At 51.2% G+C, this 25,013-nt stretch overlaps 1 protein-coding gene across 4 annotated transcripts; it reads right to left on the reverse strand.

Annotated features, from left to right (window-relative positions):
- Window positions 1–1,165: 1,165 nt before the first annotated feature.
- Window positions 1,166–24,900, reverse strand: AIFM3 (apoptosis inducing factor mitochondria associated 3). Of its 4 annotated transcripts, XM_052689500.1 has the most exons (22): window positions 24,809–24,900; window positions 19,671–19,823; window positions 15,541–15,754; window positions 13,596–13,705; window positions 13,104–13,213; window positions 12,937–12,981; window positions 12,284–12,380; window positions 11,399–11,511; window positions 9,936–10,022; window positions 9,104–9,195; window positions 7,767–7,897; window positions 7,192–7,307; window positions 6,865–6,936; window positions 6,354–6,417; window positions 5,470–5,546; window positions 5,090–5,207; window positions 4,769–4,867; window positions 4,239–4,314; window positions 3,765–3,824; window positions 1,738–1,842; window positions 1,605–1,625; window positions 1,166–1,393 (listed from the first exon to the last, which is right to left on the reverse strand). In XM_052689500.1, exons 2-22 carry the CDS (start codon window positions 19,699–19,701, stop codon window positions 1,354–1,356), a joined length of 1,878 nt encoding a protein of 625 aa, XP_052545460.1. In that variant the 5' UTR covers window positions 19,702–19,823; window positions 24,809–24,900; the 3' UTR covers window positions 1,166–1,353. The 4 variants fall into 4 exon arrangements, with proteins under 4 accessions (XP_052545460.1, XP_052545458.1, XP_052545457.1 ...); XM_052689498.1 differs by lacking the exons at window positions 3,765–3,824; window positions 24,809–24,900; XM_052689497.1 differs by lacking the exons at window positions 1,605–1,625; window positions 24,809–24,900.
- Between the last annotated feature and the right edge of the window lie 113 nt (window positions 24,901–25,013).

Here is a 25,013-nt window from a genome sequence, read left to right on the forward strand (position 1 = left end):
AGAAAGGTGGTGCTTTGGAAAAGGTCAGCCAGGCTCTGCTGGGGGGCACACAGAGCTGCTGTGCCGGGGCAGTGAGGAAAGAAGGAGCAGAGCAATAACAGGTAAACGATCCCAGAGCTGCTGGATGGCGTCTGACCGGCCCAGCAGCAAGATATGTGATGCAAAGCCACAGCTGCCCATGGATCCAAAGCAGCAGCTGGGCACTGTGCCCACATCCCTGCCTACGGCCACCACTGCTCACACTGCCTGGGAAAAACCTGGCAGTGAAAGCAGAAGAGGCCAAGAGGAGGTGTGACTGCTGACGCTGCCACCTGAGTGAAGATCTGAAAGTCTGGAAATAAAGATGAGCAGGACATGGGACACCAAGGGAATCCTGCACAGGAGGTGCAGGCACCATCTGCCCAACCTGCTGGGCTTGGAAGGGAGCAGAAAGGGTCTGGATCACAATAGGAGCACTGCTTTCATTCATAAGGGGGGGATGAATCAAACTGAAAATAACAATTTTCTGGCTTTGGGCTGAGGGTAATGCAGTGACAGATGGGGAACAAAGCTCCCAAAGGACAGAACTGGATGCTTTCCACGGGGGAATCTCACACCTGGCTCTGCTGGGTGGACAAACACAGGGATCTGATCTGGCCACCTCCACTCCTGAGCAAGAACCGGGGCCCTTCTGCCGGCCAGGAGCAGCAAGCATGGCCACAGAGCACTGACTCTGCCAGTTGAGATGAGATATGTAGCTCCGCCATCAGGAGACAGGAAGAGTAAATGACTGAGGGCAGAGAACAGCCAGAAATACTCCTCCAGCTGTTCTGCCTGCAGTAGCATGGCAGCAGCAATGTCAATCTTTCCATTACCATTAAGGAGAAGGTGCAGATGCTGGGCTCCATGGGGAGGAAAGAGGATCTAGGAAGGAGCAATGTGCTTGAGAGCATGTACTGGCTACAGAGAACAACAAAAGGCACTCATGCTGTTCATAAGGTGAAGGGATGTGCTTGGGGCTCTTGTTGTGCCGCTTGGAGAGCATGGATGTGGCACCCACCAGCACCGTGGGCCCCGTGTCAGCAGTCTGCAGCTCCTTGCCAGCCATGCTGGTGCCAGCCCTGCTCCCCCAGGGTCTGTTTTCCTGACTTTGCAGTGGGGATTCCACCCACTGACCCCACACCCAGGAGAGCTGGCGGCGGTTTGCATGCACAGAGCTGCTGGGAAGGTGACTGCAGGGTGAAACAGGCTGGGTTTGGCCAAATCTCAAGGGAAGACGACTCAGGTGCATTATTTGCATCGTGCCGTGGAGCTCTGCAGCCATCCCCATCTCCTCGAGGCCAGCGCAGTACCAGGAGGTTGCAGCCATGTCTGTTAGGAGCCTTTCCCCGTTAGCCAGGACATATCTCCAGTTCTATGAAGACAAAAAACGAGCAGCGCTGTGAGCTTTCCAAGCTGTGCAGCACCCCTTCCTCTGCCAGCACTTTCACCCCATGCAAAACAGTTCAAGCAGGTTTGAGTTGCAATACAAGCACACGGCCATCATCAGCGTCTCCGTGCAGGAGTTGGAGATGTGGCACACCTGCAATACCCCACACAGACCCAGGACCCAAAACTGAACGTACTTGCCGTGACGGACAAACAGCCTAAAAGGTGCAGATGCAGCAGGAGACAGAGAGAGAGAAAAGACATTCAGGGTTAGGCGGCCTTCTGCAGGCTCCTCCCCAGCCCAGCTCTTGGCACAGCACATCTACTTACTCCACATCACGCTTTCGGATGGCCCTGCCAGCAGCCAGCACCTCGGCCACCTTGGAAACAATGGGGTCGTAGTTCATGCTGGCCACAGCCACCACCTCGTCACTCCTAGGGCCGGAGAGCAGAGAGGTCAGGGCAGCCCCAACAGGGACATCTCCATCACCCAGAAGCAACATGCTGGAGAGAGGCAGGGAGCAAAGGAAAATGGGACCTGCTCTGAGGTGAGAGCAGCGACTACGGTATGGGACAAGGACAGAAGAGGGCTTGGAGCTGGTTGACCCCGCTGTGGTCTCACAGAAGTTTGTGTATTAGCCTGGTGATGCTCAGCAGGGTGCCTAGAGCTGCCTCTGTGCCACTGCCCAGGGGTGGAACCCTGGGCACCCAGGGGCACCTTGGCCCACGGAGTAACACCAGAAGAGATGGAGCTGATGGCGGAGCAGTGTGTCCCAGTCTGGCTGACCATCACCTGCCCTTAGTCCCAGTACTGGTGGTACAACGTGAGATCAAAAGGTGAATGGGAAATGAATGAAGCAGAAGGAAAGGTGTAAAAAACACCAGATGAGCTTCAGGTAAAGGTCACAAAGCAAAGGAGAAGGGTTCCTCTGCTCTGAGATTTGCAGGAGTCAGCCTGAGCATAAATCTTCAAAGTCTGACTCACAATTAGTAACAGAATAAATAATGTAAAGATCAGGGAAGGTGCATGAGTGAGATATTAAATACTGGAGACATTGCTCAGGAAGCTGAAGTGTGGAGGCACCCAACAAACCAGGATCAGTTCACTGCCACAGGGAAACACCACCACAGCTTCCCTGTCCAGACCGGGAGCCCAGAATCTGCTCCAGATTCACTGGAGCTTTCCCACAGCTCATTCCATGTTTTATCCATTAACACACGCACAAAATGGCAAGAGCCATGCAAGGAGCCAGCAAATCTTAGGCTGGGTGCTGTTTTAAACTGCACTCTGTCCTCTGCACAACTGCAAGCTGAGGCTGGAAAAAAACAAGACCATCCAGTCCTACCACCCATCCACTCATCACCACCGTGCCCACTGGTTCACATCCCTCAGAAGAACACTAATATCCAACATAGCCCCCAAGAAGAGCACCCTGGATTGGAAGTATCTGCTGGAACACAATGAATTTAGGTGCTGTGGGACCCTGCACTGACAGCTGATCCAGGAGGTTCTCTCCCCACTGTGAGATGCTGTTGTGCACCGACACATGCAACCATTTCCATCAGCAAGACAAGGGGCAGGTGGTCCTTCTGCAAAATAACGTGCAGGCAGTAGTGAACTGGAGCACCTCACATCAGCACTGGCTTTGAAACGTTTTCTTTGAGGCCAGGAGGAGTCCCTGTTTTTCAAGAGGTCTTTTGAGGCCATAAGGGCACGCTCCCTGCAGCAGGAACGGGGAGCAATCAGAAGTCTTGGCCTATGGGCAGTAGGCTGCTGGGGATGAGCACCATCTGCACATGGCCTTCCCTTCGTCTGTAGGGCTCAGCACAGTGGAAATGGGGTGCCACGAGGAAGGCAACCACAGCTGCTCACTGGGTCTCCCAAGAGCTCCAGGGAGTTACAGACTGGGATAACATTGGTCTGCTCTGGCAAAGGTGCTGTGGTGTCTCTTGAAGACAACTGTAGAGCGCCCTGTCCTTTGCATACAGCCCCAGGCTGACCCCTCAGCAGCTCACCCTCAGCACTGAATGGGGACAAACTGTTTTGTTCTTCAAACTCTGGAAAAGAAAAGAGTTCTATTGTGAAAGCTGATGCTCAGGGCAGGCTCCAGCAACGGGCACCACCAGCGTTTCATGCAAGAACCAGCACGCACCAGAAAAAGAGTCTAAGCCAACAGGTAGACATGGGAAACAGGAGACGGCCACCTGGGGACAGCATCCTCATCCAAAAGCGTTAGCACCAGCAGCAGGACTATCACCAAACGGCAAGGAAAGGAGGAAAGAAACGCTGCCAGTCACCTCTGGCAGAGGCAGAGATGGGGCTGTGGCTGAGAGAAGCCCGCTGGACCCCTCAGTACCTCCAGCTCTCGGCGCACGGTGCCGTCCTGCCACACCAAAGCCATCTCCTGGGGCCCCTCCTGGGTGGCAGAAGAAGGCAGCGCTCAGCGCCCGCCCCGCAGACCCAGCGTGAGGCCCTGCACCATGCTGGGGATTATTTCACCTGGCTCTTGAAAGAGCTCCACAGATGTTTTATTAAAGTGCTCTGGCATTTCCTTTCTAATTAGGGTTGGGATAAATTGCGCCCTAGGATGGAAAGGAAGGGTGGGAAGAAGCTTCCAAGAAGACTGTATGCTGGAGAGAAATACTCAGCACGTTGCTTCTCTACTGCCTGGCACTAATGCATTTGTACTTGCAATTTATTAATGCCCTGCAACCTCAGTGTCCAGATTGGAGCAGAACTGGCTGGAAGAAGCTCTAGCAAAAATAATTTCCAGCCTAGCAGAACAAGCTGAGCCAAATGGACACGGAGAGGAGAAAGGAGAAACACTTACTTGGTATAAAATGCAACGAACTTCAGTTCATCCAAGTCTCCTTGAATGACAACATCATCAAATCCTTCCCCGTGGCCTGAAAGACGAAATTATTATGAGTGGGAGAAGCACTGTTCCTAAGAGAAAACTGTTCCACAGCAAACGTCTTGCTCTGCTTGTCATTTACTTAGTTTGACCATGGAATTAAAGGTTGGTTTTCACTTCTTTCCTCTGGATACAGCTCTGGCTCTAGCAAAAAGTGCTTTAACCCAGAGCTACACTAGAGGCAGCCATCCCACAGTCACTGAGAGATGGGCATTGGAAGGCAGCGGGATGAAGAATCATCCATGCTTGCTCAAATACACGCATGTTCAGGGAGACTTTCCACGTCCACAAGGCCCTTCATGCCTTGCTAAACAAGAGGTGTCCCTGCACATCACCCTGAGCCAGCTGAGGGGGCTGGAATTGGCACTGCAAGGTGGTCATGACTTCTGTGTCCCAAAACAGTTCCACCAGCACTGACTCCACAACAGTCCCAGGGAATCCCTCACCTGCATATCGAATGCTTTTCCCAAACATTGCAGTCCACAAATAGGGGACTGTGCTGATCTCCGTGCCGTGGGCCAGCATATTCAGTGCTGCAATACGGCCTGGAAGACAAGAAACAGCAAAGTGAAGAAGCTCTGAGCCTAAGCAAGCATGGGGACAGGAGAAAATATATTTTTCCCAGAGTTTCCTACAACTGCTCCGTTTCCCTGCGCTCAGTTGTCTCATTCTCTTCCTAAAGGGTTGGAAATTTCCCGTGGACATGCAGAAGGTTCATTCCTGCAAGCAGTTTGCTGTGCAAAGCGAAGGCACTCAGATGCACCTACCATGCATATGGGCCATCTGCCAGTGGGGGACATTCACTTTCTTATTGTTCCTCAAGGCCAGTGGGAATGTGACAGCATCACCAGCTGCAAACACTCCAGGGATGTTGGTCTGCATCATCTGATGGGAGGAAGCAGAAGGACACCTGGGTGGGATTTTCACTCTACCTTGGCAGCCAGCAGGGAATTGTTCAAGGTCCCCAGGGGTGGGAGCTGTGCAGATGTGGACACCCACAGCACCAAGATGGCTGGGCTTTGCAAACCTCACATGTGGCAGTATTCATAATCTCCATAAGCACCTGGGGACAGACTGTCCCCATGCTGGTGGCTCAGAGCCCAAGGCAAGTCTAGCTTGGAGGAGCTGGCTTCACCACCACGCTCACCTTGTTGACCACGATGAAGCCTTTGGAGTCAATGTTGATGCCGCTCTGCTTGAGAAATCCCGTCGCTGGCACTGCACCTGTGGGAGAAAGCAAAGGGCCTTTTTTCCTCTAGACTCCACAAATGGTTCTGTTGTGGAGCAGTCAATAAAGCAACACCCTTGGAGAATGAAATACTGTATGGGAACTGCTGAGTCACGGCCTGAACCTCTGATTGATCACCTGAGGTGAGCCTTGAGTCAGCCAGAGGAGCACAGGTGAAGGCAATTCACCTGTGCTGCCAGAAGGGGTGGAGCCTGGACCTATTTAAGAGCTGGCTACCAGAGGGGAAGGATCTCTTCTGGAGATCCCCTCTTTTGGTATCTTCTGGTGAGCTCAGCCCAAGGGTAAGCTCTTCCACTTATTCTCTTTTTGTGATCGTTGTCTGCTTTGCTTTACTCTCTTGATTATATTGCAATTATAACATCTTGATATCTATTGATTATACACAATTATATTGTGACTATAACATCTTGGTTATACAAATACGAATCGCGCGATTGGTCCCGTTTGCAAAGCGTAGAAAAGTTACATTTAGATAAGGACCTTTCTCTCCATGAGCGTTAAGGAGAAAAATACCTTCTTCTTATGGTCCTCCAGTTCTATTTCCACCACTAGCAGAGCAAACCACCACAGGCTTGATGGGCCTGGCAGCCCTCAGTGTGCTCTAGGGTAGCCAAGAAGCTTCCCAGGGTACCCTGAAGACCTCCCAGGGCCACCTAGTGTTCTCTAGAGTACCCTAGAATACTACCAGAGCTCCTCATCTTGCTCTAATGCTGCAGAGGCTTCCCAGTGTGGCCCATGTTCTCCAAAGACCTCATAATGCACTCCCAGCAATGGCCCCTTACCTATGCCAACGACACAAACGTCTGCGCGCAGGACCTTCCCACTCTTCAGCACCACCTCCTTCAGCTTTACAGGAGAGAGGGGGAAAGTGCAGTTATTTCAGAGTCAACAAAGTAAAACCTATGGCAGCAGCAAGCTAAGCTAGCACCTCACTTCATTTCTGACATGCTAATTGAGTATAATCCCTCGTAATGGTAACAGGATGAGTTTTGGGGTCCTCTGAGGGAGTCCTGCAGTGCTTTCTAGGGACAGGGTTAAAGCTTGAACCAGGAAGTGTCCCAGCAGGGTTACCCTTGATGGCCCCTCTGCCCCTCCAGGATCTCAAAGCAATGTTACCACCCCAAACACCATGGCTGAAGCACGCTTCCTCCTGTGGGCTAAGCCCAGAAGTAGAAATTTCAGGGGCCAGGAAAGAGAGTGCATAAACCCAGCCCTGAAGAAGACAGCAGACCCATGGGGTGATACGGTGGGGCTGAGGCCACCTCTTGTCTCTCACCCTCTGCCACGCCATACCTTGCCCTCCTGCTCCCGGAGCTCCGACACCTCAGTCTGCATGTAGAACTTCACCCTGTGGCTCTCGAACATCTGTGGGAAGAGTGGGTGCACCTCAGCCCCCCCTGCCCCATCCCAGTGTGGGGTCCCATGCCTGCACTGCAGGCCTGCACTGCATCCTCAACCTTACTGGGGCTCCCACCCCAGTCTTTAGTGGGCTTGCACTGTGGAGCACCTCCATGGCTCCATCAATAAATTCATTCGTAAAACTGCACCCACAAGTTACTGAAAGCAGCAGAACCCACTCACTTCACCAAAACCAAAGCCAGGACAGGAAAGCAAAGTCACCTTCATGACAGCACGACCAACTCTCTCCCCAAAGAACTTCTTGAATGGGACCTCCTCCAGCTCCACCACAGACACCGAGTGGGCCCTCTCCGTCAGGTAGGCAGCCACCTCCATCCCTGGGGAACACAAGCACATCCCAGTGGTCCAGTGCTGTCCCCACACCCAGCCTTGGGTCACGCCACTTTGACAGAACCATTGAGCATCATTTGGGATTTATCATTCACATTAATTTATTCCTAGAGGCAGAAGCCATGGGAGGGCTTTAGGGGTCAAAAGAAGCAATAGGCCCTAACGAATCCCAGCGTGCCACAGGAACCATTTGGTAATGGACCTGGGATGAAGGAAGAAAGAAACATTCCTCATGGCTGAGAATGTTCTAGAAGTAAGGAGCTACTGGGTGAAAACAACCCCTGTGACCTCAGCATTTTGTCTTCTTTTTTTGTTGACCAATTTTGGAGCTGGTGATTGCATGGAAAGCTTCTGCAATACATTTTCTTTCTGTGGGAGTTTTTGGAAACTTCTCTTTGATGATCTGCAATTGGTCTCTCAAACCCCATTCAAAAACAGGAGCTCACCAAGGAAGGAAGCTCCCACTATCACCACGTTCTTGCTGGTGGCCAACTTCACCACGCGGTTCGCATCTTCTGGCGTCCGGATGTTGAAAACGTTTTCCACTTCCTTGCCCTTACAGCTGAGAGCTTTGGGCCTGGAAACACAAATGGAGGGCTATCTGGGCTGGGATCCTACAGACACCTTGACCTAGCTATCAGCAGCCCACCAGGACAAGGCAATCAGACGCAGCCAAAACGCCACATTCGGCCACATTTCTCTGCAAAATCACCCGGGCTGGAGAGATAATAGGCAAAACCTGAACTCTGCAGGACAGTGGCAAGAGCCCTCAGCCCCAGAAACAGCCCTCATGCAACTGTTTGGTGGGACAACCCTACAGGGCTAGGATAAACTCTGCATGGAGAAGTGGAGCACGATGCAGGATGGTTCCTGCTTTGTGATTCTAAGTTTAACTGCTGTTGTGCAGTAAATTTTTTCAAAGGCCCAATGGGACACTGCCATCTCTGTCCTTCAGCAGAAGCTTTGGAGCCAGATTTTAAAGGTTTTATAAGCCTGTGCAGATGTGGCTTCGGTAGCAGTTTAATCCTGCCATCCCCATGCATTTACTGAGGCATATGTATTTTTAAATATCCGGCCCTTGCATACACGACTTAATCTGGAAATGGGACTGAAGATCCTAAATAATTCAGGTACATTAAAAACACCCAGTGTACTCAGAGCTCGCAAGTGAGGATGTTGAAATTATTTCACAGAATCACAGAATCACAGAATCACAGAATCACCCGGGTTGGAAGGGACCTCAAGGATCATGTGGTTCCAACCCCCCTGCCTAACAGGGCCACCAAACATCCACATTTAGACCAGGTTGCCCAGGACCCCATCCAACCTGGCCTTGAACACGGCCAAGGACGGGGCATCCACAACCTCCAAAGGCTTATGCACCTCCATAGGTGGTGGGTGCATTTGGCTGCAGTGCTGCATTGCCCAGTGTCAGCCTACCAACTGATGTGGCAGCAGCACTTGTTTGCAAGGAAGCCAGGCACAGGACCCAAAAGATCTTAAGGTCGGCCAGAAGTGAAAGGTGGAAATTCCAGTGGATGTATTATTTGATCCTCAGCTTTGGTTGAGCTAGAGACAACAGAGCTAGAGAGAGAGACATACAGACTACCCAACATGTGTTTGTTGCCTTCTCTGCAAACATTTCTGCAAACGAATTTGGTTTCAAAACTGAAGTGCCACATTTGATCCCTCATCCTCAAGCATCCTCAACCACTGAGAAGCTCCTCAGCTTCTCAGATGCAACAGTTTCTCGTGATCTTTGAAATGTTTCTCTGTGGCTTACGTGTTTCCAGTTGCTATCAGCAGTTTGTTGTACTCCATCTTAAATCCATCCTTGAACACAGCCGTCTTGTTCTTGATATCCACAGCCGCAGCCTGAAATCATTTCTAAATCATGTTAAGGGATGAAATCTTAGATACCCCCTGAGATGCCACGTGCTGAGCCAGAGCCTGCCCTTCCATGTCTCAGGGACACGGTTATGGAGTAACAGTGATGGTAGCACTCCAGGCTGAGGATTACTTCTCTGTGAACCTCTCTGAAAAGCCAACATCTGCACTGTGAATGACAGATCCTCGAGAGAATGCTGATGCTCTGCCTGGCCTGGACAGTCTAACAAACTACCATCTGGCCTCTTTCTCTGCAGAACTCTGCAGAGAACTTCTGCTGTCTCTGTTCTACCCATAACATAGGTTTTAATTTTTAATTTTTGAGTAATTCCCTTGTTTTAAAGGTTTGGTTCCTATCAGCAGCTCAGCCAACCCAGACCTTCTATCATTCTAGTTGACTTTTACAAATCCTTGAAGATCTCCCAGAATAAATAAAATAGCAGGAGAAAATGTTTACTTTATCACTTTCTGGGTGCTTGCAGGCAGACTGTCCTGATCAGAAGCCATTTGGTCACCCCAAATCCCTGCAAGGATGCTCAGCAAACGGCAGGTAAGAAATGACAATCAGTGTGGAGTTCACCCAGGGGAGAATTGCATTCATTCTGGTTCTGAACAACCACAGACTGAGCTATGAGGCACAGAACAGCCCAGGGAATGAGGGAGATTCAGCATTTCTGTATCAGGAGTCAGCAGGTGAGACCACAGTGTGTGAGTGGGACTCTCCATACCTGCATTTCTGTCAGGACTTCGATGTCGTACGTGCGGAAGAACTCCTTGGGGCGCAGGGCAATCTGCTCTGGGTGGGCATCCATGGACTACCAAAAAAAATAAAAGAGCACGTTTTTCTGTCAATTGCTGTGAGTTGAAAAAGCAAGCAGAGCATCACCTGCTCCCAGCACTCCCAACTCAAGCCATCCCGTGCCTCCACGACTCTATGATCTGAAATCAGACCTTATGGCATTTGTTGAAGAGATTTCCTCCACGAACCAAAGGCTTCACCACCTGCACCCTTAGCACCAGCTGCATACCTGGGATGGACGTGCAAAGTCCTTCATCTCTACGTGGTTGGGATCAGGGGGCACTCCCTTCCCATGACTTCAGGTATCTGTGTACTCAGAAGAAATCTGTATCTTCGGTCTTGAGGCAGGTGCAGGGTCACACGGGTTTTACTGCACATTCTTTAAACATTTGGTGTTTACTAAGAGAGGAACTTCTGACCCCACGGCTCGGGAGCACAGGTTGCCATGCTGGTGTGTGAGCAGGGCAGCGTGGAGCAGTGCAGAGGCACTGAGGGCTTTGCTGCTCTCCAGTGCTGGACACCAATGGTCCAAAGGGCACAGAAGGGAGCAGTGTGAGGAAGCTTAGAATGGACTGAAAACAGACATTCAGCAAGAGGAAGGGCAATGATGCAGCTTCAGGAGGCAAGAAGCCTGCAGCATACAGCTTTACATGCTACTCCTCTAATGGATCTTTCCAGTGCTCTTAAAAAGCCACGTGTATCTTTGCATCCCTTTGGAAAAGGCTTTGTTTGGGGGCTGCAAGCTGAGTTAGAAGCTCTGATTGCTGAGTATCAGCTCCCTTAGGTAAGTATCCCTGACATAAAAGGGAATACACACACTGCCTGCTCTTCTTTGAATTCCAGCTTCAAGACCTTGCTGCTAAAACTGAGTTGTTGTCTGGTATCAAGCAAAGCCTTGGTCAGAAATAAAAATGGGATCAGAAGATCAGCCTTGTCTCTACAAATTGGCATTCAAAATGGAATGTATGTCAGAAAAAAAGTGAACTTTGCATGGAGATCAAATTATCAAGTCACAATGACAAGCAATGCTCATTACAATTATAGCAAGGAGCATTACTTGTCTATACCAATCATTTTTATATAACAATTACAACAAGGATAAGAAACACGTAAAGAAATAAAAATCCCAGTAGATTACACCATTTGTTTACAAGCCCCATTTCATTCCTCTGAGGATTCTGATTGAGGAACACCATAGGAGGATCCATGCAGGAATGAGCAGGCCAGGATGGCTGCTGGTAGATCCCGTGCTGGTGATCCCTCGCACAGTTTGTACAACTCTCCTTTTGTGTTCCATCTTTCAGGATGAATTAAGAAGAAACACATAACTGTGCAATGAGGAGAAATATCAAAGTGCAATTCTTTGAGACTCGTACTCAAGGTGGTACAAACCTTGCTGAGCTTCGGCCTGTCGTAGGGCAAGTGTCTGTCCATCGTGCACATTACAATCCTGTCTGAGAAACCCTCCTGGCGCAACGTCTCTGCACAGACTAACCCTGCTGCACCTAAGGAAGAAGGAAGACCCACACCAGCCAAGCATACATTGTGTCTGATGGCCTGAATCCTTTGCTCCTACAAATTCAGGTAGAAAAAAACTCATTCAAACCCACATGGATTTCCACAGGCTCAGTGGGGTATATTTCCGAGCCCAGCAGTGCAGTGCAGCAGTGGGCAGCCTTCAGCAACCCAATGCAACGGACTGTGGTATTCTCTTCCCACTCAGCTACCTTTGAGATCTCCTTTCCTGCTTACCAGAACAGACCTCGGCCTTTAGAAAGAGCTGTCAGCATAGCTGGTCAAGGCTGAGAAAGTTCTTTCAGCAACAACAACCATCACTTCTTGAGCATCTTGGCTGAGGATTTGGATGACCATTTATCCACAGCCATCCCATGCTCCCTGGAGACCTCAGCTGCCCTTGGCCAATGGGAGTCACACTCCAGCTCTTACCAACAAACAGTATGAGCACAAGGAATGGAAAATGTGCTTGAGATTGCAGCTCCTCTTTGACTTTCAAGTTCCTGGACTTCTAGAACTTGCTAATTGCATGTTGGTTTAGTATCCTGTTGCAAGCTGTGCGCCTTACCTACAACACATCATGTCAGCACAACCACGTGGGGTACCTCCAGGCTGCCTTCTCTCAGGCATTTCTCTTCAGTTTGGAGTTCCACATTTGGTTATATGAGACATATTACTTAAACCAGCCTGGACATCCTGCTGTTCTGACACCCATGCTGGGAAGGGACATGCAGTGCTGCCCCAGAACGTGCCGCTCGATACCTGCACCGATGATCAGCACGTTGGTACTGCTCAGGTTGTAGTTGCTCAAGGAGATGCACTTTGCCATCATCTTCGTCCTCCTCTGTGTCTGAAGAGCCTATGCCACCAGCAAGAAGAAGAACAGTCATTAGCCAGGCAGGAACTGGGGACCAACCAGGGAACACCCACATCCTTGCACCCAGTGAGGACCCCAAACCCATGCTCAACCAAATGCCTTCCCATTACCCAGTGCACTGCTCCCTTCCAGGTACAAAAGAAAAAAAATATCCATTGCTGTTGGCAAATTCATGCAGAGACAAAGCACTGGGAAAAAAAAAAAAAAGACAGGTGGACCAGTGTGTGATTCTGCAGTCAGCAGGGGAAATGGAAATGCAAAAGTTCTATCAGGAACTTCAGCCTGCAACTGAGCTCGTAATGCCTCTAATATTCAAGGAAGTTGATGGACTATGTGACCTGCATTGCCACACACTGTTCTGATGCAGCTGATGAGGTCAAACGGCTGAGAGGAGAGGACTGCTGCTCGAGACTTTGGGTTTCCCCATTCTGGATGCTCACATATCCATCTGCTCAGATACTTCCCAAAGAGCAGCATCCCCCCATAAGCACACAGAGCCAGCCTCTGGTTTTGCTTCTGGGGCAGCTCTGCCTCTCACCTGCTTGCTTGCTCGGATGTACACCTTCTCCTTCTCAATCTTCACCTGAGGGTGACAAAGAGCAGCAGTTTGCAAGACAGGGAAGAGCTGTGAGGAGGGCCCACAGGCCACCATGTGTTGAGCCCACACTTCCACACAGGCCGTGCTGATAGGAACAAAGATCTCACCTGGAACCTGGGCAGGCTGTCCAAGCCAGGAAAGTCCTCAATGTCACCAGTGCCAATGTTGAAACAAGCCCCGTGCCAGGGGCAGCGGACCCTTCCTTTGGACAAAACCCCTGCACAAAGGAAGCAGAAAGCAGAACAATGGTGGCACATCCTTGCCTGCAGTCTCCTGGGTTCTGCACTCAGGTCTATAAACCCAGCCTGAGCAAACTGTGCCTCAGGCAGAGCATCCCTCAGAGCAAGCCTACTTGAGAACAGACCTGATGCAACATGGAGTCTACAAGCTGTTAGGAAATCACATGTCCAGAGCAACAGGGTTATTTGCTCCGGGCACTGCTGCCTTGGACTTCGGCTCTCCCTGCTCAAAGGAGCTGGTTTGTGGCAAAAGTGAACTGCTGGCACCTCACTGACACCACAGACATGTCTTTTTGCTGCTGAAGGAATTATATCAACCCAAAGATGGGATCAAGCACAGCATCCCAGTGGCTGACTGACCTTTAACCAGCGGGGCCCCATAGTGGGGGCATTTGTGTCCCATGGCATAGAACTCTCCAGCCTCCTTGATCAGCAGTGCCTTCCCACAGCCCAGGTCCACCTCACGCATCCTGGGAAGAGGAGCACAAAGAGATGGTGGTAGAATTAGTGCCATTCCCTCACCTTGTGCTGCAGCCCAGTCCCACCCTGCCTACCTCCCCCTTCCTCCAGCCCATCTGCCACAAGGTCTGGGTGGCTCACAGATGTTACCAGCCCTGCCCTAGGCAAGAGCACACCTGTGCTGACCATGCACCCTGCCTGCAAAACCAAAAAAGCTACTGCAGTGCCCTCATCTAGCAGATACGTGGTTAACGATGTTATCGCTGCTGGAAGCAGCATTTCAGAACATCATCTACGTTGGAAAAAACCTTCAAGATCATCAAGTCCAGTCATCAACCTGATCTAATGAATCCCAGCACCAAACCGTGTCCCTTAGTGCCACATCCACTCTAAATACCTCCAGGGACAGGGACTCTACTGTCTCTCTGGGCAGCCCAGTCCACTGCCAGGCCATCCTCTCCATGAAGAAGTTCTTTCTGACACCCAATCAGAACCTCCCCTTGGCCATTTCCTGGCATCCCATCACTTGTCACTTAAGACAGGAGACTGACCCCCTCCTGGTTTCAACCTCCATTCAGGTACTTATAGAGAGATGCAGAGATCTCCCACTTGCCAGCCCTGAGACACCCCATGAAATCCAGAGCAAAGTGCAGATGTGGGGGGAAGCACAGGGGCAGGGAGTTCATTCTGCTCGCCCTGGGAGCCATCTGCCCTGCCAGCTGGCAGCCCCACTTCTGAGCAGGACACTTGGCACTGGGATGTCCTTCAGTCAGCACAACTTGCATAGAGCAGTACAAGTCCTGCTGCATTCCTCAGCACTTCAGATAAAACCTGTGCTTCTCGTTAAATGACAACCATAATTCCGTAGGGAGATAAGATAAGATAAGTGAGAGAGTTTACAACTTACCCAAGGAACTGTGTGATCTGAAAGAGGCAAAAACAAGAGCTGGCATCTCAAAGGCAATACACAGGAAGCTGCAAAGTCCTCAGCATGTGCTCAGTCCCAAAGACTCAGAGGGTGACCGGTGCCACATGGCTGTGCTGACCCCACAGTGGGCACTCTGTTCTCTTGCCCTTGAAATCAGCATCCTCTGAGTTCCAGAGGAAGAAGGGCCTCCTCTGGCCTCACCCATTGCTTATGAGCCATGGCACCTTCTCACACACTCCTACTCTGAGCTAGACACTATTAGAAAAAAAGCCATTCTCAATTTGAAATGTCCACCAAGGGGAAGGCTGCTGCAATGCTTGGTTTCAGGAGTTAAATGTACTCACAGCTGAAGTGCAAGCTCGGATTCCTGACTGATCGAGCTTCCAGCCCCTGCTTTAGCAGCCGCCTGTTTGACTGCAGAGCTTTCTGCTACAGCCAGGTAAGTAAGGAACTAGATGATCTTAGAGATCTTTCCCAACCTTAATGATTCTTGCACACTCCTCAGCAACTTTCTGCTCTGTTGTACTGCACATTTCCAGGCAATGTATTTATCTAAGCCCTAGTTTTCCAACCTCCTTCTTGCACCGGGGCACCAAAGCAGAGCACACTCTTCTAGGAATGCCCCATATACACGGCCAGCAGAAGTTGTCTCCATGAGCACCCAGCATCTCCTTGCTGCAATAACCCCAGCAGCCATCAGGCTACATCTGCACTGTGTAGAGCTCAGAATGGTGCACTGACCCCCAAGATCACATCACTGGGGTAAAGAGCAGTTGATGCCACTCACCTGTGATGGCATTTATTAAGTTAAATTATCACCTCAAGAAAATGAGGAGCCGGGTAGAAGGCTTGGTTTCGGCTCTAAGCTCTCTTTTGGGTTTTGGGTTAAAATTACCTACGAAGATTTTAGGCACTTACTGTCCATTCTCCAGGTCCTTCACGTGGCACACAGATGCTTCCACTACATCCTTTGGGTTGTGGTAGGGATTGCTGGCAATGGGATGCTCCTCGAGATGGTAATGCCGGGCAGTCCCATTGACCTTGTAAACCAATGGGCTGGCTTTCCCGTTGGGTGACATCTCCTCCTTGCTCCTCTCCTTCTCAGGTATCACAACCTCGATTTTCACTTCAACTGCAGGAGCAAACAGAAATCTTCATTAAAACAAAGCCTGAAGTTTTGCTGCCATTCCGCCTCTCCCTCCTCCCTTGGATATCAAAAGGGGCTGGCAGATGTCAACAGAATTGACATTTTTTGTCGTCTTGCACGGGAAGATAAAACATCTGATATCAAACCTGGCTTGATGACCCAATTCCATTATTCCACTGCTCTTTCTCAGCTGTGCACCTTTGCATGCATAAAGTAAATACTCTTGCAAGTAGGCATTAGTCACTGGTGCAAAGCAATGCCTCTGTCACTCTTCCTGTCCTGTTTAATGGAAAATAGCTTCAGGCAGTTAAGGCCTCTAGGGCTCAAAGAAACTTCAAAAAAATCCTTTGTTTGTTGGTAGATAACATTAAGCAGACACTGCATGGTGTATAAAACTGCTTCATTAGATGGCATTAATAAGGAGCCAGTATCAAAAATGCTCAACACTATTTCTGCACGAGGTTTTCAGCATGGAGTGAACCTTCAGCGAAAGCGAGAATTGTCTGGTTTATTTAAGTTTAAACTATTGAACAGGTTTGACAAGACAAGCCCTCTTAGCCATAAATGTTAGCGTAAAGTCAAGTGATGGCTTCCTAGAAGGGACCAGAAAGCTGCTCTCCACAATGAGAATCCCTCATACCCATGCAGGGGTGTGGAGAGGTCCAGGAGAGCCGTGCGAGACCTGAAGAATGTTAAAGGTCCTCAGGAGATAAGAAACACAAATTGCAAAGATTCTCCTGGGAACATTGGATGCAAGGGCCAGAGTGAGCTAATGAGAGGAGATGGGAGACATCTGTGGTGGAACTGGGGGCCAGGAGAGATTGGGCCTTGGTGGGAACTGGGATAGGAAGTCCAGAGAGCCAGATCTCATCTCAGACCTCTCAGAGTCCATCTCAGACCTCCCACGCCCTATTTAGACCTCCCAGACCTCAACCCAGGCCGCTCATATCCCACCACAGGTCTCCTGGACTCCATCCCAGACCTCCCAGATCACATCCAAGCTGGTGCAAGAAGTTGTGCTGAATGAAGAAGCTACTGCACCATGAGAAAGGACAACCTCAGGGCAATGAGACTGCTCCTGGGAGTAGCAGCACAGGGCTTCTGTGTGAAGCTAATCAGCTTACCTAAATGCAAATGTCCACAGTCATTCATGGCCATTCATGGTACCAGCCATTTGGCCTTTCCTTGGACATAACTCATTGGAGCCCCTGAGCATCACTGAGGTGCCACCAAACCCCATGGAACAGGGAGATGGTCACAGCATGTGCCTGAGAACCAGGCTCTGACATCTCAAACCAATCATGCCAGGTGACAGCTGCGAGTTTAAAAAATGCATTTCATGTCCACATTTGTCAAGCAGGCATAAAGCATCTCTTTATCTCCTAGGCTCCTCATGAGACTAAAGCCATTAATATTTATAATAAACACCAGGGGACTTTTATAGTGAGCTGGGCATAATTGCCAGACACAAAGAAGGTATGTGGGAGAGTGTTTCACTATCTTGTAAATGTCACAAACAGGAAGAGCTGTACAGAAGACAAAAATTAAAACCCACAACCCAAAGACGTCGAGGAAAGACAATCAATGAGTAGATTCAGAGAGATGAAGGAAAATTGGCATTTTGCTCAGCAGAGGAGATAGCAGAGTTGAGAGAAGTGATGGAGATCAGTGAGGTCAGGACATGCTCCAGCCTCTCTGCTGGGGTCAGAGCCAAGAGCTGCTCCTTGCCCAATTCAGGACAAATCTGCTTTTCTCCTCCCACAGCAGTGGGTTGTTCCAAGCAGTGTTCTGGGTGCTGTGTTCCCATACCGAGCCAAAGGAAAGACATAAGAAGTGAAACTCCACTCAATTACTGACTCACTGTATTGTGGGACGTGGTGGATGTGGTGGACAAGATGGATGCCGTGGAATATGTTGGGATGTGGTGGATACTGTGGGATGCAGTGTGATGTGAAGGGCTTTGGTAGGATGTGGTGGAACGTGGGAGGATGTAGTGGGATGTTGTGGACATGGTGGGACACAGTGGGATGTGGGGGGATGCGGTGGGATATGGTAAAACACGGTGAGATGAGGTGGGATATGGTGGGATGTGGTGAGACACGGTGAGATGTGGTGGGACATGGTGGGCACCTGGCTGCTGCCCTCTCATTTTACTGGCCTGCAACTCAAAATTGTTCTCATTAAAAATGGTAGAGTTAATCACAGAATCAGGAGATAAATGTGCCTGGTTCCCCCCTGCCTCTGCAGGCATTACCACCTCCCAGCAGCCAGGACAAGGGCAGTAAGGCACAGGAACAGCCTCGACACGCAGCTCCCATACCCTCACAAGCACCAAAATAGTTATGCAGAGGCTGAGAACCAGGCTTCAGAATGGTGTCTGGGGTCACACGACTGCAGCACTGGAGATAAGAGATTACGTCACTACTTGAACACAAGCTCTGAATTAAACACTGATATTTATATCAGTTGTTTGCTGCTGCGGGTCTCCTGCTCTGGTTTTCTGCCCATCAAAAGGTCTTTCTGGCATGGAGAAATGTGAGCCCAGCATGAAAACCAAACGTCACACAAAGCTTGTGAAACGTTTGCCAGCACCATCAGCATCTGCAAACGCGTATCTGTTTATCTCGGTGCACTTGGAGGTTTTATAAGCACTGGGGTGAAAGCATTGCAGTGTGTGCTAACGAGGGGAACCGCTGTCAAAACCTTCCTGCTAATCAGAAACAGAGCTGCAGAAGGAGTGTTCCATTACAGGGTGGCATTCTCAGCCACTTGCCCTGCTATGCAAATACAGCTCGACACAAAAATATGCAGCTCAGGAAATGCGCCCGCAGAGCGCTTTTATTCCTGCATCAGCCCAAGATTAAACACAGTTTTGCTGATGGTACACAAAATAAAGCGGAGCTGCCAGCAGACTTTGTTGCAAGTTTATTCAGTGGAGGCATTTATTCCTGGATGTGCTCTACCTTTTTAACAAGAAAGGCCACAGAGTGGTTCTTCGGGAGAGGAAAACTTACAGTGAGTGGGAGGACAGAAACGCGACCACAGTGTGCAATGCCATGTTCCTCGGGCACTGCGGTGTCCACGGAAATGACCTCTACACATGGCAGAAACCACAAACTTTCTCTTTGTATCTCAAAGAACCTGCATGCCCATGCCTTGCAAAGCCAGGACTGCTGGTTGGGGATGCTTGGTGGCTCACAGACATGTCCCATATCGCACCAACACCTCACATCCTTCAGGCTGCCCAACAGTAGGAGCCCACCTGGCCCCAAGATGCTCTACAGGAGTTTGTGTGGAGAGATGGGAGATGTCTGTATGGGAACTGCTGGGTCACGGCCTGAACCTCTGATTGATCACCTGAGGTGAGCCTTGAGTCAGCCAGAGGAGCACAGCTGAAGGCAATTCACCTGTGCTGCCAGAAGGGGTGGAGCCTGGACCTATTTAAGAGCTGGCTACCAGAGGGGAAGGATCTCTTCTGGAGATCCCCTCTTTTGGTATCTTCTGGTGAGCTCAACCCAAGGGTAAGCTCTTCCACTTATTCTCTTTTTGTGATCGTTGTCTGCTTTGCCTTACTCTCTTGATTATATTGCAATTATAACATCTTGATATCTATTGATTATACACAATTATATTGTGACTATAACATCTTGGTTATGCAATGTCCCAGCAGCCTCTGGACACACTGCAGTGAATCAGGGCCGGGCACATGCCAGAACCTCCACCAGAACCTCCAGTGCCCCACATGGCCCCACAGCCCTGCAGGACTCTGGTTGAAGGCAGAGCACAGGAATTCAGGGGATTAGCAATCAGTAATCCTCCCTGCAGGAGCGGAGAATTAACATTCCCCAGCGGTGCCCGTGGAGCTGCCGCTGACCTACATCCCCTCATCCCTCCATCTCACCTGGCTTGGGCTTGGAGAAGCATCCTCCCATGGCGAGCAGAGCAGCACGGCGCCGGGCGCGCAGCAGGGACGGTGTGCAGAGCAGCGAGGGGACGGGCAGCGCCTCGCATGGCAGCCACCTGCTGGCACCAGGCCTCAGGCGTCCTTCGGCACCTGCGTGGGGCACAAAAATCCTTCTGAAGTTTTAAATCACCAGAGTCGCTTGGTTCATCTCCAGGCTTTAATAACTTTCTGAAGCCCTGCCTTTGGGAAGGCTAGAATTAACCGTTTCATAGAATCACAGCACGGGTGGGTTGGAGGGGCCCTTACAACCCCCTCCCCACCAGCCCAGGCTGCCCAAAGCCCATCCATGGCCTGGAGCAGCACTGGGGATGGGGCACACGTGAGGTTCATACGGGCCCACCTCTCAACCCTGTGCAGGTCCCCGTGGATGAGCCAGGAGTGTGTTATGAAAGCTACATCCAGTCCCTAAAGAGCCATTGCGTTTGTGCAGAGCTCCCAGTCAAGCTCATTTGCAGAAGGAATGGAACAAGGAAAAGCCAAGTCACTGAGTGGCAAGGGTGAGAGCATCCAAGGAGAGCAGCTTGCCAATACTTATGCTACAGCAAATGCAAAAAAGAAACAAACACTCAAGGAAGGAGGCGCAGAGATGCAGAAGATTTGGGAAAAATACAGCAGCAAAGTCACATGCAGTATCTGCTTTGCTGCTATGTGGACCTTTGCCAAAACTCACAGGAAGAAATGGAAAATGGTTTTATAAGAGAGAAAGAGAGTCTCAGCAGTTGAGACTGTTGTATATCAGTGATATAGGACAATAATTTACCGTAAAGCAATAGAAGATTCCCAACCCTGCAGAGATGCCAACGCACAGTTGAAAGCAGGACGCTTTTCCAGCCGGTCTGGCTGGTTTCTGAGGGGTTTGGCTGGTGCCTGCCCATGAGTATTGGCCATTTGAATGAAGTGAATGCTTTGTTTGGGCCTTCAAGGCAGCAATCTGAAGCAATCCCCTGCACAGTTCCCCTACTGATGGTCCCCGCAGGCTCTTAGGGGGGAGAGGCTGTGCCTGGGCTGACCCTTGGCAGAGGCTGGGAGGTTGATAGATGCCTGACGTCCCCATGGCTGGGATCCTACAGCTGTTCACAGCAAGCATCGTGAGCATCGTTTCAGCCCCACAAGCAACAGGCTGAACCTCCCATCTGGGAGCCCCACAGCCGAGTGCCACTGGAGAGCCACAGGATCCTGGAAGAGCTTTGGTTAATAGGTCTCTGGATGTCAGGTCATCTCATGATCTCCCCACCTGTGAGCAATGTGAGATAACCCTACTCTAAGCTTTGAATAACAGACCTTGGTGAGGTGAGAAGTCCCACAAACACATGGAGGTCCCTATGGCTACCAGATCTCTCAGATGCTTATCAGTAGAAAAGGCTGAGGTCCAATGGATGACAAAGAACACGGATATCCACTCATGGCAGCCGGAGACTGCCCCAAGCTCCCCATCCACACCTCTTCCACCAGACGTAGAGCTCCTAAGAAATGGAAGGTGGAGACGTTCAGAGTGATACCAGCACCATCGCACTCTCGCAGTCAGATGCAGGGCCTGGCAAGGACTTTCTTTTTCTCTCAGCTCTGTCACTTCTGGAGTACTTTGCCACTCTCCACGGCTCTGAGCACAGCCCCTCGCCTGGCTGAGCCATTTCGGGTCAGTGATTCCCTGCTTTGCAGGACCAGCAATCCAGCTGTGCCCTTGATCTCTCAAGCACTATTCCCTGTGGCAGTTTTGTTTATCTGGCTCTCGATCATTTGTAGCACAGATATTCACAGGGAATGTCCTAGAGCTTCAAGCTCAACAGGAGATGCTATTTTTTAACTGCCTCTGCATAAAATAAGATTGTCTTTTTCATTGCATTTCTGTCCCACTGTTTGCAAACAAACCCCTATTTCTGACTCAAGAACTTCTCCCTTCAGAAGTATTACGAGTTACTGCAGATAGTTTTGGGGCTCACAGTATTTAAAGATCTCAGCATGTTCTTCTCAGGACTTGCTTTGTGGATGCCTCTGAAGAGTGCATGGTCTGAAGAGAAGGCTCCATGCCTGGGAGAAGAGCATCAATCTTCATCAGTCTTCCACAACAGAACTGTTGGAAGGTCCATGATGTCTATCAATACTGCCCTTCTTCCAACATGTCCATACAAGAAAGCCTTCCAGAAGTCACCCTCAGCTGAGGACTGCTCTGGCAACCCAGGCAGTCATGATAGTGCTGGAAGTGTTTCACTCCAGCTTCACATTTCTCCAAGATGATGGAGCAGATCTTCCTGGAAAACGATGCTGAGGCCCACGGAAAACAGCGAGGTGATTGGTTACAGCCAACACATCTACACTGAGGGCTCAAGAAGTGGGACTATGGGCAAAGTCCTGCACCTGGGCTGGGGCAATCCCAAACACACATACAGGTGGAGAAGAACTCGGTGGTTTGGCTGATGAAAAGCTGAATGTGAGCCAGCAATGTGCTCTCGCAGCTCAGAAAGCCAACTGCATCCTGTGCTGTGGCAAAAGAAGCATGGCAAAAGCATGGCCAGCAGGATGATGGAGGTGATTGTCCTCCTCTGGTCTGCCCTTGTGAGACCCAACCTAGAGAACTGCATTCAGCTCAGGGCCCCCAGCACAAGAAAAACTGGACAAGAAGGACCTGCTGGAGCGAGTCCAGAGGTGAGGTTTGCCGTCCCATCTCTGCAGCTGGGAATCCAGGGTGAATCTGCCCCCAGTCCCAAAACTGTCTGCTCTAAAGTGCAAACAGTACCAAGTGCCAATGCTAGAGAGAGAGATTTGGGTTTGCAAGCTGTGCCCTGAGCAAGAGCTCAGGGCACCTGATGACACCATCCACACTTGCAGGAAAGAGCTGGCTCTGGCTCTGGTCCCTGCTGTGGAAAAAAACAATCCTTGATCCCAAAGCTCTCTATATCTACTGCAGAGTTCCCTCCTTGCCAGCTCTCTGTATGTGCACAATATTGTCTTTCACACAGAGCACAGTGGGAACTGCTGAGCAGCTCCAGCAGGAGACCTGTTATGGGCACACCCTGCAAACAGAGCGGAGCACAAACCCCTCCATGGTGGTGACCTCCGCTGCATCCCATCCCTTCCCATCCCACTGGCCATGTCCTAGGGCACAGAGCACCTGCAGCATTTCTGCTGCAAACAGGGAATGGAGGGACAATGGAGGAGGCAGGAGCACATCCCTCTCATGTCACAGTCTGAGAGCAGAGCCAGGTGCTGGGCTGCCCAATGAACCCTGAGGCTCAGTGCCAAAAGCCCCCAGACCCTTCAGCACCCCCACACCTGCTGGCAGCCCCCTACTCACTGAGTCCTGGACACCACTGGGCTCCAACCCAGCCAGATCCAGTACATGACAGCAGAAGGACCATCCCCACACAGCACCCCCCTGACAGTCACAAACCTTCTATTTCCATCCTAAATGTGTCCACTTCTCCCTTCCATCGTACCGCACCGCCCTCCATCCCCAGCAGACCTTTGCTCTCCATGATCCGTACCCAGGCACCATTTTCCACAAGTGAGTTCTGGTGTCCTTGCACAGGAGCTCTCCATTTCTCTTCTTTTTCAGAGGATCCACTCTCCTGTGAGCCAGAGCCACACAGTGCTCACCCCACTCTGACAGACCTCCCCCCCCCAGCCTGGTGTAGCAATGCTAACACTCCTCTGAGCTGAAAAGTCTCAGGGCTGTCTCTTGGCTCCATCTCCAGAATAACACAGGCTGTGCTGCCAAGGAAAGCAGAACTCTCCTCTGGATGCATGACTCCAACACAGCCCAGGTGTGGACAGAGCCTCAGGGGTCCCGAGGCACTCCCAGCACCCCACACTGTGCACTGATGTATTGTCAGCCCAAGCCCTGACCCGGGGACAGCGCGAGGGTTGGAAAGAGCCACCAGGACAACAGAGTCCTGCAGAGCAGAGCTAGGACAGCATTTTTAGGGAGGGTCAAACCTGGGCTTCTAGCACAACTGGAGGGTGAAAACAGACAGATCTCCATCCTGGATGTCAGGAAGCACTTCTTTCAGGAACTATGCTACCTAGGATGCATGGGCTCACATAGACCAGCCCTACAGCTCAGCTGGGGAGGGAAATGCCCGAGTTTGTGCCACTGGTCCCATCCCATCTCCAGGATGCTGCACCTGACTCCATCACACCGCCACGCACAGCCTGGTGCACAAGCTGGGAGGGATCCCCGTCCCGCTGCACATCACCAGTTGCAAAGCTGCCACAAATGGGCCCCACTGGCTCCTGGAGAAGTGCAGCAGCCATATCAGACTGCAATTAGCCACAACTGTGCTGCTTCAGCAGTTTAGAGGCTCCAGGTTAAAGGCTCATTCAGCAGCACTCTCGTCGCCACCGCTCCAACGTGTGCTCTGCAAGCTGGATGGAAAATGTTCTGACATTAATAATTAAACGAGAGATTTGGTCCAGATCTCAAAGGTACTCCCATAAATGGCAAAACGCTGAAAAGCCACCCAGGTGCAGGCTGCTGGATGCACAACTCCAAGTATTTCACAATGAAAAGAGGTTCCAGTGCTGTCTTAGAGGGAAGTCCTCCTCGCCACCATCACCATTTCACCACTGCCCAAGGGACAAGCGTGATCCCTGCTGAAGCAGTGCAGGAGTTCATCACGGGAGCTTTTTCCAAGCCTAACAGCCAAGCACAACACCTCCTCGTTTCTGCTTTCACACATCGCTCTGGGAATGTGACGTTCACTTTCAGAGGGACCGCACGGCTCCCCGCTCTCCCCATTCGCTCACCCAGCAGCACATCACACCCGCGTGCACAGACCGCACCGCTCGCCCCTCGCCGGCCCCACCGCGGCTGAGCGCCCGGCTGGGGTTCCGCTCCCCGAATAGAGACGAACAAACTTGCAGGGCACGCTGAGCGTTCTGCCGTTGGAACGCGGAGAAACGCAGCTTTCCTCCCGCAGCACCGCGGCCCGTTTGCTCGGTGCTACCAAGCCCCGCGCGCTCACTGCGGTTCCGAACCGCCCGCAAAGCCGGTACCGGGACCTGGAGACAGCGCGGTACCGGCAGCCCGCCGTTCTCCCCGCGGGATGCTCCTCCCGGAGCCGCAGCCCCGCACTTACCTGGGCAGCTCCCGGCTCGGCACCGCGGCACCGCAGCATCGCGGCGGCAGGAGGGAGCGCGGCCGCCCCCGGGCGGGTCGGGGCGGGTCGGGGCGGGCCGGGGCTCCGCTACCTGCGGGCACCGAGCGGAGCGGAGCGGCACGGAGCGGCTCTGCCGGGCACCATGGCACGGAGCGGGCAGTGCGCATGCACCGGCGGCGGAGCT

Source organism: Tympanuchus pallidicinctus, unplaced genomic scaffold (assembly GCF_026119805.1).
Source record: "Tympanuchus pallidicinctus isolate F22 unplaced genomic scaffold, pur_lepc_1.0 scaffold25, whole genome shotgun sequence".
Taxonomy (NCBI): domain Eukaryota; kingdom Metazoa; phylum Chordata; class Aves; order Galliformes; family Phasianidae; genus Tympanuchus; species Tympanuchus pallidicinctus.

Excerpts from the sequence above, each read along its gene's own strand:
- AIFM3 (XM_052689500.1), bottom strand. The coding sequence starts at position 19,701 with ATGGGAGGATGCTTCTCCAAGCCCAAGCCAG. Across the intron at positions 9,196-9,935 it reads AAGTCCTGACAGAAATGCAG|GCTGCGGCTGTGGATATCAA; the intron begins GTATGGAGAGTC and ends AAATGATTTCAG. Across the intron at positions 6,418-6,864 it reads TCCGGGAGCAGGAGGGCAAG|CTGAAGGAGGTGGTGCTGAA; the intron begins GTATGGCGTGGC and ends TCTCCTGTAAAG.